General features: G+C 40.9%; 1 protein-coding gene across 6 annotated transcripts in view; it reads right to left on the bottom strand.

Moving 5' to 3' along the window:
• DCAF8 (DDB1 and CUL4 associated factor 8) overlaps positions 1-13458 on the bottom strand; it is a 41679-nt gene that overhangs the window by 14585 nt on the left and 13636 nt on the right. For 3 of the 6 annotated variants that reach the window (XM_046682503.1, XM_046682501.1, XM_046682502.1), the window contains exons 3-7: positions 13180-13254; positions 9639-10309; positions 8540-8680; positions 7396-7490; positions 2083-2193 (exon numbers count right to left, since the gene is read on the bottom strand). In XM_046682503.1, coding sequence (XP_046538459.1) covers positions 2083-2193; positions 7396-7490; positions 8540-8680; positions 9639-10309; positions 13180-13228 — 1067 coding nt within the window. In that variant the 5' untranslated portion in view covers positions 13229-13254. The remainder of the gene's footprint in view (positions 1-2082; positions 2194-7395; positions 7491-8539; positions 8681-9638; positions 10310-13179; positions 13255-13458) is intronic. The other 3 variants (XM_046682506.1, XM_046682504.1, XM_046682505.1) reach the window with 1 other exon arrangement.

The raw sequence follows: 13458 nt of genomic DNA, 5'->3' as shown, positions 1-13458 counted from the left end.
TTTCTTCCTTTTTTGGCCATAGGCCAAAAGGCATCTCTCTAAGGCTTCCCTTAAATGCTTCTTCACAATCCTAAACTAAAATTCAGTATTCCTGATGCAAAAGCCTTGAGGATGAGTAAGCTATTTCTCTGTATTCCTGTCAAGAAATTCCTTCAGGCCAGGAGTGAACGCTAATGATATGATATAAAATACGCAGCAAAAATATTTTCAAATTTGTACTGGAAGGTGAGCTCTTTAGCTTCTTTCAAAGAAAGAATCAGAAAGGGGAAATCCCAAAACATCCAACTGGCTAAACTGAAGAGGTGCCAGATACACTGAAGATGATCCTAATGTCAGAGAAGAGCTGGGGTGCTGGAAAGGCTATCTGCTTGTGCCGGGTCAGTGTGCCTCAAATTCTACACCCTTGCTACTGCCAAGTAAATAGCCTATTATCTGCTGAGAACTTGGGATATACAAAGGGATAGAGGATATTGAGGCTGACAACAGACAGAAGATCTGAGTATTTCTCCTTGTGTGGAAATGATTTCCAGCCCCACTCTAACCCTGGGAAAGTACTAGCTTTGGATTAGGTATTATCAACTGAAGTTCTTTTTTTTTTTTTCTTAAAGACTGGTACCTGAGCTAACAACTGTTGTCAATCTTCTTTTTTTCCTCCCCAAAGCCCCCCAGTACATAGTTGTACACTAACTGCAGTTCTTAACACAGCCAACTCTCCAGTTTTGTCCAAACATCAAGGTTCTAGTGGTTGAATTATCTAGAGACACACTTTTCAAGCAATCCAGAGCTCTAAGCAGGAAATCCCAATTAGAAATTTCAGTGAATGCTCGATTTGGAGAAGGTAGCACCTGAAAGTTCTGACAACTACAGTCCTTTTTGAGCAATACGTTCTCATTAAAAAAAAAAAATTACTGCTACATATTTGCTATTGGTGAACAGAGGAAAGGAATTTAGAAGGTAAGGGAAACACGGGAAGAAGAGAGTAACAGAGCCATTCAATTCTCTTGTGGCAAGATTCTTGAACAAGCTAAAGTCATCTCTCACATATTTCTAAAAACTTAGTCTATCCCCATGATTCTTATTAATAAAATTAATTTCAGAATACAGTTATAAAAATGTGCTCTCATTTAAAAAGATAATGCTGGAGCTGGCCCCGTGGCACAGTGGTTAAGTTCGTATGCTCTGCTTCGGCGGCCCAGGGTTTCACCGGTTCAGATCCTGGGCGCGGACATGGCACCACTCGTCAAGCCATGCTGAGGCAGCATCCCACATGCCACAACTAGAAGGACCCACAACTGAAAATATATGACTATGTACTGGGGGGCCTTGTGGAGAAAAAGGAAAAGTAAAATCTTTAAAAAGATAATGCTTTTCACCCACCATCAGGAAAGCTTTTAAAGTCATTCATTTTTCTAGTGATCCTTTCCTTGCTTCCTTTCAAACTGATGATCCCACGGTAACCAAAAAACAGGCCAACTAGATAGAATTGGGATACAGTTTGTGACTAAGGGCCACAAGGAAATTAACTGGTACACACGGAGATTAAAGCCATGAACTCTGTTTTCCTTAGGCTATGCCTCAATAGCCAGTTACAACATACATTCACAGTCACAAAGATATCATTACAGATAAACACAAGTGGTTCAGGACAGTGGGAACCAAAAACCCTGAGTTCACACTGAGTACTCCCCCAAGTCAAATCATTTCTGTATCTGAAACTAGCCTTCAAAATATCTGGTGTATGTTAATTTATATGTGAAAAATGGTAGAAGATATTTACTAAACCAGCACTTCCTAGTAAACCTGGGTTTATGCCTTAGCTGCTATGTGGTGACCTTGGTCAATTCATCAAACTTCTTTAAAACTTGATAATCTCTATAATATGTTAAGCCATCCTCAGAGATTGTTACATTAGGGAACAGAATGCCTCAGAAGGAGCTTAAACTCTCTGGAAGATGGTAAAAAATTCAAGATGGTAGTTAACGGAATCCTAGGCAATTCATACCTTTCCATAAGAGACACCTGGTGGTACACAAGGCATGAGAGACTCCAACTCTCAAAGACACAAAAGAGCCACAGACTCACCTTACAAACTGATCTCGTCCACCCACCGCAAACTGGTGGGTATTGGCAGGATTCACATAGATTGTATACAGCCCCACTTTCTTCTCCTTCTCTTTTGTCACCACCAGTTTCCTTTAAGAGTAGAGAAACATGAAAGTTATATTCTCCAAAAGATCCAGATGGTCATGGCAAGTGAGAGCAGAGAGAGTAATACAGACAGAGTAAATCATAAACCAAACAGATTCTCATCTGGAAAGAAAGAAAAAGGTGGTTTTGTCTGTTGTGAACACTGGAACAAGAAAAAGACAAAAACCACCTCCATGTATATTTACTAAATACTACTCTGGGAATGGGAAAAAAAAAAACATATAATGAAGTCATTTTCTGGTGTTCCCCAAGAAGTTAAAGGCATATGAAGGTACTGCTCCTCATGTAGTCTCAGTTTAGCTGGAGTCCAACACGATGATAATCAGTCACTAAAAAGACAATACTACCCACATCTCCCCATCCTTTATTTATAAATACTTCTTTCCAATCATTTGGGAGCAGGGATTGAGGGGAGGATGAATCATAGAAACAGTGGACAGAAAAGACGCTAAAGTCAGAGACTATCTCCCAGATTCCAAAATGTGTCACTTAAAACCCAGCTTTAAAAATGCACACTGAAAAATGACAAGAAATAGTTTTCTAACACATGGGCAATCCAAAGGAAAACGGCATTCTTCTTTCCTTAACTGAAGCAAATTAGGAAAGAAGTTTCTTATGAAGATAGCTGTTTTTAAGGCTGGAAAATAATTTCTAAATTATTCTTCTGGTTGTACCACAAAAAAGGTGATCTTTAGGAGGGCATGGGGCCGTGAGGAAACCCTATAAAATTTCAGAGTTTTAAGCCAGAAGATTCTGGCTAAATAGCCATAATTTGACCCAGCTTAAGCATGGCACCATGAATACTCTTCCCATATCTAAGTGTCTAATCAGTCAAATTTGACATCATAAAGATTAGTAAATTGACAGGAAAAGAAGGGTCTTTTTTTTTTTTTTTTTTGAGGAAGATTAGCCCTGAGCTAACTTCTGCCAGTCCTCCTCTTTTTTGCTGAGGAAGCCTGGCGCTGAGCTAACATCCGTGCCCATCTTCCTCTACTTTCTATGTGGGACACCTACCACAGCATGGCGTGCCAAGCGGTGCCATGTCCACACCCGGGATCCGAACCAGTGAACCCTGGGCCACCGAGAATCCAAATGTGCAAACTTAACCACTGCGCCACAGGGCCAGCCCAAAGGGGCTAGTCTTTAGCTGTTGTCTTTTTTGTTTATTTTTTGCTGAGGAAGATTTGCCCTGAGCTAACATTTGTTGCCAATCCTCCCTTTTTTTTTTGTTTGAGGAAGACCAGCCCTGGGTTAACATCTGTGCCAATCTTCCTCTTTTTTTTGGTATGTGGGACACCTCCACAGCATGGTTACTGAGTGGAGTAGGTCCACATCTGGGATTCCAACTGGTGAACCTGGGCCACTGAAGAAGAGCACATAGAACTTTAACCACTCAGCCATGAGGCCGGGCTCTAGCTTTCATTTTTAATTCTAAGGTTTTGCTTACTTCTGTTGCTACGGAAACTTAAAGAAATAGAACCATGACAATGAATTTCTTTGTAAAGAAATCATTTTAGCATCCTCTCTGTATGGTCAAAGTCACTCCAGCCTAGAACTGCTCTACGCAAAGTGGAGAGATTTTATTTGATTTTAAAATCTCCACAGCCTCCCATTAAAAGAATAATGTACAGAGGTCATTAAAAATGACTGTTGTTAGAGAAAATACACACACACACACATAACTCTCAAAAACACAAGACAGAAAACATATCAAAGAGTTTCAGGAACAAACTAGCAATGGAGAAGAGGCAGCTCTAATCAGGTTTTAGACAGGGAAGAGGAATGGGGCGGATGCTGCTCCTTTTCACAGGACCATTTCAATTTCCTCAACAATTTGGATTTTCAAAAGGAGGTTAGACAAATATAAAAGCTATCATGTGGAAGCAAAATGAAGAAGCTGAGGGGATAGATTATGAAGTACTGGCTCAACTGTCATGTAATCCTGACAAAAAGCTCAGTCTCTCTATGCCTGAATTTACTCACCTAAAACAATTCTCCCTCCCAATGGATAAGTGCACAGAGTACCCTGAGCTCTTTGAGGAACATGCAGAGGTGCTATAAAAATGATTAATCATGACCGTAGGAAAAAAAAACCCAAACATTTTCACATCAGAGGGAGGCAGCACACAAAACAATAAGAAACAAATTACTAAATTTTGCTTTAAAATTTGCAGTTTTTTAATGAGCAGGTATGTTTCACTAAAAAAGAAAATGTAATTAGAGATCAGACCAAAAGATTCCTTTGAAGAATATCTCCAAGTGTCTTCCACTGGCTAAAGGAATACCCTACTCACAGCTCCAAATCTAACTCCTTTCCTAAGATGTTAGCCAATTTTGCCAGCTTCAGGAGACTCAGCTATCATATATACACAAAAGAAAAATTCCCCTATGCCAACTCCACAAAGAAACACCTCTGATATAGGTGGATGTCCAGGCACCGGCTTAACACATAAGGATAGCTTGGATTTTCTGGCCATAACCTTCACATTCAGTCCCCTACACCTCATTTGAGCCTTCTATTACTTCTTCAATCTTCCTAAAGCAAAAACTTTTTGAAGGCTCACTGTCTCTTATTCCCCAAATCCAGAATTTGGACCTTCTTCTATTCTAAGTCCATCCTATGTTCTCCCTTTTAGTTTCTACCCCATGTATCATTGCCTGCCCCTAGATCCATTGATCAACTCTCACTCAGATATTCTGCCTACATCATTTCATTCCATAATCTGCTAGTCATCTGTTCTGCCTATTACTTGAAACAGATTCTCAATTCCTTGTGGCCTAACAGTTTTCCTCTGACCCTGATCCACCAGATAAGATCTTATTCTGCTTCACAACTCTCTATCAGAGCAGACCAACAAATTTCTATCATTTTGTGCATCTTTGCCTTTCTCCTCTCCTCTGGAAAACTTGCTAATGTTCTATTATCAGCAGAAAACCATGGAACTTTAGAACCCAAAACAACAAACATCATTCAGTTCAAGAGATTAAATGATTTTCTCAAAACTAGATAATTGTAGGCTAGTACTAGAAGGCAGATCCCTCATCACCTAGGCCTGCTGCCTTTCCAGTATAAACCCATTATCTCTCAACCTTCAACCTCTTGAAGGTTTATCTAAGTAACCAGTATATCCTTTCTGCAAGCCTAAAACATTTAGCAGTTTTTGAAATTCTTCTACTTTCTAAAGAACTTTGATACTTATCTCTCTAAAAATAAAAGTCTAATAATAATCAGCTTTAAGATTATATTCTCTAGGGGCGAGCCTTGTGGCACAGTGGTTAAGTGCACACGTTCCACTTCAGCGGCCCAGGGTTCGTCAGTTCGGATCCCGGGTGTGGACATGGCACATCTTGGCAAGCCATGCTGTGGTAGGCATCCCACATAGAAAGTAGAGGAAGATGGGCACAGATGTGAGCTCAGGGCCAGTCTTCCTGAGCTAAAAGAGGAGGAGTGGTAGCAGATGTTAGCTCAGGGCTAATCTTCCTCAAAAAAAAAAAAAAGATTATATTCTCTAAATTAACCTACGTTTTACTTGCATGCTACATAAATCGGTAACATCCCTTACTCAATACTGGTACAAGATTTACTATAATAATTTTTAATTTTATTTACTTATTTTTTATTTTATTATTATTATTATTTTTGCTGGAGATTTGCCCTTAGCTAACATCCATTGCCAATCCTCCTCTTTTTTCCGCTTGAGGAAGATTAGCCCTGAGCTAACATCTGTGCCAATGTTTCTCTATTTTTTTTTTTTGTATGTGGGACACCTCCACAATGTGGCTGGTGAGTGGAGTGGGCCCACACCCATGATCCAAACCTGTGAACCTGGGCCACTGAAGTGGAGCACACGGAACTTTAACCCCTCGGCCATGGGGCCAGGCCCAATTTTTAAATTTTTTTTTTTCCCTCTGCTTTATCTCCCCAAATCCCCCCTGATACATAGTTATATATCTTAGTTGCAGGTCCTTCTAGTTGTGGCAATAAATTTTTAAGACAATAACCTAGATAATCCATCCACAAGGTAGTGGTTAAATAAACTGTGGTACACCAATGCTATGATGTATACGTCATGGTCAAAAACAAGGTAGACCTTTACGGTCTGACGTAGAAAAATCTCCAAAAGACATAATGTGAAAAAAGCAAATTACAGAAACATGTATGTTTGTTTATATATGCATGTAATTATCCCATTTATGGGAAAAAGTGTATATGCATATATCAAGATACATAAAAGTATACAAAACAGATTGGAAAGGTATTCAAAATTTTTAACAATGGTTACCAATAGCTAGAAAAGTGGTGGAGGGGGCAGGGGAGGAGTACATGAGGGAGCATTTACATTTTGTCCATATAATTTATTATTTTAATTCCTAAAACAAGATGTACTTGTTTATTATAAGAGCAATAAAAGTGAAAAAAGGAAACTAAAATAATTAGTAGCTACAATTTAATCAGTTCCAGCCATGGTCCCAGACACTATGCTGGGGCATCAAACACATTTATCAATAATCCTCACAGAAACAAGAGAAAGAGAGAGACTGATTGATTATGCCCACAGTGAGGCTGAAGTAACTGAAGTTCAGAAAGGTTATACAGGTCATAAATAGTAGTGCCTGAGTTGAGGTTTAACCTAAGTCTGCCTGGATCCAAATAAGATGCTATGTTCTTCCTATGATATCACACAGCTGAAAAGGGATATAAGTCCCAAATTCATGAGTCCCAAATTCATATTAAAAGTGAACTGTAATATGATATAGCTCCACTATAGCTACCAATATTTTTGTTCAAGATTTATCATTTAACTGTTTACATGTTTCTATATATAACTGAACTGAAAACTACATAGGACCCTATCTCTAAGCTGCTTTGCAGAATAATGTGCTTCTTCTAAACTGAGTGGCATCCAAGTGAATGGAGAGTGGAAGATCATCAAGTTATTAAAGCCCACATATAATAAGATAACTGAATCTTGCTTTAGAAATAAAGGTAGACTGAATAGTATTTCACGGCTGAGAAACAAACAGCAACAAAGAAGTAAGAAATTCCCCTAAACCTTAATCTGATTCTTATCATAAGCCCAAAGGAACTATTCTGAAGGACCAGAGAATTGAGCATTACCTACGGCATGTGGAATACTTTCAAGGCCAAGAGATCCAGTTCTGTTACAATTCTACTGCTATACTTACGAAGCTGGTCGGTCTTGTCTGAGGTCAATGGTGAAGACAACTGCATCTTCACCTGCAGAAAGGAACGTACAGGGAGAATCTGGTTCCAGGGCCAACTGAAGGAGAAAAACGGGAAAGGATGAGGTTTCTAAAGATTAGAATTAGAGTCGTCTAGTTTATTCCTTTATCTTTAGGAAGGGCTACATTTAAAACATTTCAGCAAGAGAAATGTCTACCTTTTTTGTTGTAAAATCTCAGAAAAGGAGCTAATTTAATAAGCCCATTCTTTCTTGTTATGTGTGAATTATTTACAGCCTGTCGAAAGGACAGGCAATTTGCTATTTCAACCAAGCCCCCAAGGGATTTGAATAGTGTTACCAAAGGATAATATCAGCCATTTGGACTCATTCTCAAGTAAAATCAATTCTAGACGCTCAGGTGGGGAGAGAAATGGTGCCCAAGTTTCATTCCCTGCATCTTAGCTCTAACAGTTAGTTATCTAATGGGTTGAGGGTAGGCTTAAGAATCAAAGAAACAGGTAATTTTCACATTTCCTGAGCCATCTGGGCTAGAAAAGGATACTCCAGGTCCACCTACATGTTTGCCTCGGGTTTACAAGAAGAAAGAGTCATTCTCTTTCCATGGCATGGAACAATATAGTGCCTTCTCTGAGACTAAGCAGCTCTTAGCTCCTCAGTGGCCGCCACTATGACTATTTGGCCTATATTCCCAGATCTAAATAGGGCTTCCAGAAATAGTGCTGTTTGTGCACTGAGAGTTGTGAGCAGAAAAGTTGGAGCTCTCACATATGAGGAGCCAACCACCAGGACCCTGGAGCTGTTAAGATGTTTTAAATACAATCACAGTAATTATAAAGGTTTAGAAGGCATAGGAGACCTCCAAACCACCATGGGTCAGCTTGGGGGTTAGGTACAATCGAGGGAATGCCATACGTGAAAGATCTAGAGATCTCTCACATACTTGTCTTCCAAGAAGTTTAGAGTGGCTGCTTTTTCTCCCTTCTTATCTACAAATCTTAGAACTGAAAAAAGTGAGGCAGGCGACCACAACAAAGGGGACACAATGGGCAGAGATAGGAGAGGGCCTTGGCTGAGATCCACAGAGGAGGTGGATTGCACAACCTTTGGGGCAAAGACTTAGTTACCTTGTGGGATGCTCCCTTGTGCTGGGCCACACGCTTTGTATTCTTGCAGCACTGTGTGGCAGATAACTCTGCTACCCGCACCTGCCCATCACGGGCACACATGGCCAGGGTGGAATCACCACTGTTAGGAAGGAACTTGGCCTGGGTGTTAAGAATAAAAAAAGGGACACACAAAAGAAATTGAGGAGGTGAATTTGAGAGGGGAAAACGTGATGACGATCCCAAATCATCCACTTTTGTTGCACAACAGGTGGAAACTTAACTCTCCTACTCTTATACAGTTGGCTGAAGTCTAATTTCTTCCAAGAGTTAAAGGAGAGGGAGAGAAAAAACTTCTCTGATGTAAGAGAGCATTTCAGGTGACTCTGGAAGGTTGAACTGGTACAGGATAAGTGCTCAGATGAACTAGGACTCTACCTAGTAGGGGGAAAAAGTAAAGAAAAAAAGGAAGAAAATCTATTTGACTCAGGAAGCAAAAATAAATTTGCTACAAAGAAAAACAAAAATCGGGGGGATGCTGGGGAAGGAAAGAGAACATGCTCAGGGATAAATGGCTGATACTAATATGATGGATGGGGCTGATGCATAAACTCTCCAGAGAATAATAATATAAATTAACATTTATCAAATATTTATTAAATACCAGACAGTTCTGCTTAGCTTCTTGTTATTTAATCTTCATAACCCTCTATGTAATTAGCCCTATATTACAGATAAACTGAAGACAGAGGTTAAATAACTTGCCCAAGATCACACAGCTATTAAAGCATGGGACCAAGATTTGAACCCAAGCAGTTTGGCTCAAGAGCCTCTGCTCTTATATGCCTCCTACCAGGGGATGTTCCGCACCTTCCTGATGATTTCCAAGCATCCTACCTATGAGGCTTCCAACAGTCTTCATGCTCAAAAAAACAAAAGGTGGCCATGGGTCTTCTGGTATATTTAACTCCTCTAAGTTATTATGGAAGCCAAGGTAGAACAGATTCCTGATGTCTAATTCCTACCACAACTCACTATCAGCTCCCACTCCAGGCAGCAGCTGGGGTTTGCCTAATTCATGTCTGATTTTCTCAACTGCTGTTTTGCTCCCTTGCCTCACCTGGAAGACATTGCTTTTGTGGCCGCTCTCAAAGTCCAGTACTGGCTGCCGCCGCACCCAGTCCCAAACCACCACTTTTAGGTCATCGCTGCCACTGGCCAGCCAGGTGCCGCGCTGGTTAAAGTGCAGGGTATTGACACAACCAGTATGGCCCTCAAGCCCATGCTGCAGGCGGAAACGCTGCACAAAGACTCTTGCCCCACAAGCCTCATATACAAAGCGGGCACTTGATCCCAGCTCCCGCTCTCGAAGGGCAGGAAGGGCTTGCCAGCGAGGTCGGGGCAGGGCTGATGTCTCAGAGGACACCCAGTCCTCTAGGGCCCGCTCATCATCTGATGAGTCCTGGTCACGGTTGGCCCGCTTGCGCTGTACACGGCGCCGAGGATGCTCTTCTTCTTCCTCCTCTTCTTCCTCCTCTTCTTCTGAGCGGTCATGGACTTGGTTTTCATCATTGATGGAGTAATGGCCAGTGTCCTCCATGCTGTCAGAGTCCTTGTCTTCACCTGAGCTCTCTGTATCTGTGCCTCGACTTTCTGTGCTGGTGCGGTTGGGGCCACCCTCATCCCCGGTCAAGCTCAAGCTCAGGTCTGAGGCCTCCACTTCAATGCCTGAGGATGTCTCCCTTCCCTCCTCAGCTCCAGACATCTCCTCTGGACTGCTTGACAGGCTTCCTGCATGTTAGTGAGGAATGGGTGGTGAGGGGGAAAAAAATAAGGAAATAGGACAGTGATCAGAAGGATTTTCCCTCCTTAGTCTAAGAAATCATCACATCAAAAGACCCAGAAACAAACTCTGGTCAAAGTGTTTTCATAACAAATGCTTACAGAGAGTACCTTCTGAGGGAGAATATTATAAAGGATGAGAAATTGAAAAGATTAAGATCAAAGCCACACACAAATAAAGGTGCTTCAACACAAGTGAAGAACTGCAGAACAACCTAAGATTCTAACAAATTCTCAAGAGGTACAGCATTGGATTGTATGAAAGTATGCCCGATACAACTACCTTAGGGCTCTGTTGTGCTGGATAGGCATCCATAGTTACAATAAATAACTAAACTGAATATAAGAGAAAAGAATAGCCATCCCCAGCAAGAGTTGGCATAGCCATCTTCTGAAGAAAGATGGAAAACAACTGATTAAAATCATTTTGACAAGAGATGAGGAGTTGGACTATTTCCCACTTCAAGAAAGCACTACTTAGCCCCCTAACTCTTAAATCCTAAAGTTTCTTCCCCCAAAGTCCTAAAACCCACTAAGAATCCAAAAGGAGGCAGAAGAGACCAACAGGAATTGTGATCATTTGAGTAGGTTCTTGCTCACTGTTTGCTAATAAATGTATTCTGACTTACCTCCATTAATAATTTTAATACTATTTTTAGTTATAGGAATTCTTTATTGAGACAAAGTTTTATTAGGAAGCATACGTAAAAGTGACAAAAAGCAGGGATACTACAGTGGTACCTGAGGAGAAAAGTTCACCATCTTTTAGGTCTGCCATGTTGGTAGTTACAAAATAACTGGGTCACTTTGAGCGATGTAATCCCCTACAGTTAGATACTGCATTCTCCTATCTAACAGCCAAATCATATTCCAATGAGCACTCTGGCAATGTTGCAGAGCCACTGAACACAACTTCCAACATAAGGTCAAGGTGTGAAGAAAGGAAGGGAGAATAAAGATTTTAAACAATGCTCACGGCCACCGTTCCTCAGATGACTAAAAATTTTATCTTGCCAGAAATAAAGGCTGTTAGAAAAGGCAGACAAGCTATGGGTAACTCTGGTATGAGCTATTCAACTCCAATACCACACTGATATTTAAGGATTGAAGGTCAATGCACCTTACTGCTTAGTGATCTGGATTAGGGCATTTTCTAAAGATCTGTGAAGCAATGGTACACCTTTTCAATGAACTCTTGGGCAAAACCAAATAAAGAAAACAGTTAAATAATACAAATGCTTTGGTTCAAGTAGTGAGAGAAGGTTGGGAGACACATAAACAGCTCTTTTCAAAAAGCACCTCAACTAAGAACACAATGTGAAAACAACTGGGCTAGGAACTGGAAGAAAAAGAGGAAAAGCAGCAATTGCTGAGACTGCTACTATATGATGAGAAAGATTAATAGTTGCGGTTTTGAAATACATCTGGGTTTGAGATTGGGACTGGTGAGAAAAGATAAAACATCACACCTATCACTTCTATGGAGAAGGAAATATAAAATATCAAAACTTCTAGCACTTATTGTTAAAATTATGACAAACAAATTAAGATGCCTTTGGGGGCCTTAACACAATAACATATGGGCCAAAGCATATCACAAGCTCATCAAGAGGACCCGAACAGTCAATGACCAAGATCTACCTCAGGGATTGGGAATTTTTTTCTGTAAAGGATCAGATAGTCAAAATTTTAGGCTTCACAAGCCATATGGATCTCTGTCACAACTACTCAACTCCACTGTTGCAGCACAAAAGCAACCATAAACACTATGTAAATAAATGGGGCCTGACTGTTCCAACAAACTTTACGAAAACAGTGGCAGGCTGGATTTGGCCTGCAGGCCAGTTTGCCAATCCCTGATCTAGCTAATGGCCAAACTCCAAATCAATTGTATACCTCCAACCCTGCTAAAGCCCTGTGCCTTTCAACTAAGCCCAGCGAAAAATCTGAACCACTTTCCTTTACAGAAGATGAATGAATGGCAATGCTAAGAACAGAAACAAAGGGGCAATACAATACCAATCACATCAACTAGAATTTAGCCTATAATCCTAACCTGCAAAGTGCTGAGGAATTCTGGACACTGGTCTGCCCAACTATATCCATTTGAAAGATGTTTCTCTTGTTTAGAAGTTGGCTCAGAGTTGAGGCATTGGACGAATAACCCAGATAGTAGCTATACTCTATCAGAATCTTGATATTCTGCCTTCAGATCTGCCCTAGACCCAATGGTTTAACACTTGGTAGCACTGGCCCTAAAAAAAGAAAGAAAGGGAGGGAGGGAGGGAGGGAGGGAGGGAAGGAAAGAAGGAAGGAAAGAAGGAAGGAAGGAAGCAAGCAAGCAAGCATGCCCCAATTCCAGCTGGTTTAGGTTATAACCTCTTGTCCTACCTAATATCTCTATCAAACTGTGATCTGCCATGGAAAGAGACCTCTCATTACAACTGGAGAATCTCACTTTCCCAACAACTCCCTGTTCCCACCACCAATTGAATCTTCTTTTTCTCCTTTATTAACAGCATCTCCTAGGTTTTGTTCACCCTTACAACCTTTCAGAATTCCAAACCACCTGACCTCTTCGAGGCACAGCTCTATTATTGATCTTCTGAAAAAACTCAGAAAGTTGAAGGAGCAAAAGTACTAAACAGGCCAAGGTGTTTCCTGTGTAATTTTCTATACTCAAAACAACAAAGGAAGGTTTCACTCTTAGGAAAGATTTCCTTCCCTCCACTAAAATCCAGGTCTCCACTCTCTTTGGGGGAGGAGGAGAACCTCAGTAGATAGCAAAAAATAGCTTCACTTTCATTCTGGCCCCTTACCATTAGCTAAGTCTGTTTTGCCATCTGTGCTGCTCCCTTTGCTGGACATCTTGAATGATGTTTATTGTAGCCAGCCTGGATATGGGAGAGGAAGAAAATGAAACAATTAGGAAACAATCTGGGAAAAAAGATAAAAAGGACAAGGAGATTTAACAATGTATAGCCTTTGTCATTTTTATAAAAAGTGTTTGTGCTCAACAGGGCTTCTCAGCTGCTGAAAATCACATCAGATTACGCCCCCCCCCCCCCCCCCCCCCCCCCCCCCCCCCCCCCCCCCCC

Source organism: Equus quagga, chromosome 13 (genome assembly GCF_021613505.1).
Source record: "Equus quagga isolate Etosha38 chromosome 13, UCLA_HA_Equagga_1.0, whole genome shotgun sequence".
Taxonomy (NCBI): domain Eukaryota; kingdom Metazoa; phylum Chordata; class Mammalia; order Perissodactyla; family Equidae; genus Equus; species Equus quagga.
Note: the sequence above shows the minus strand (reverse complement) of the source record. Positions and strands in the feature narration are given on the sequence as shown.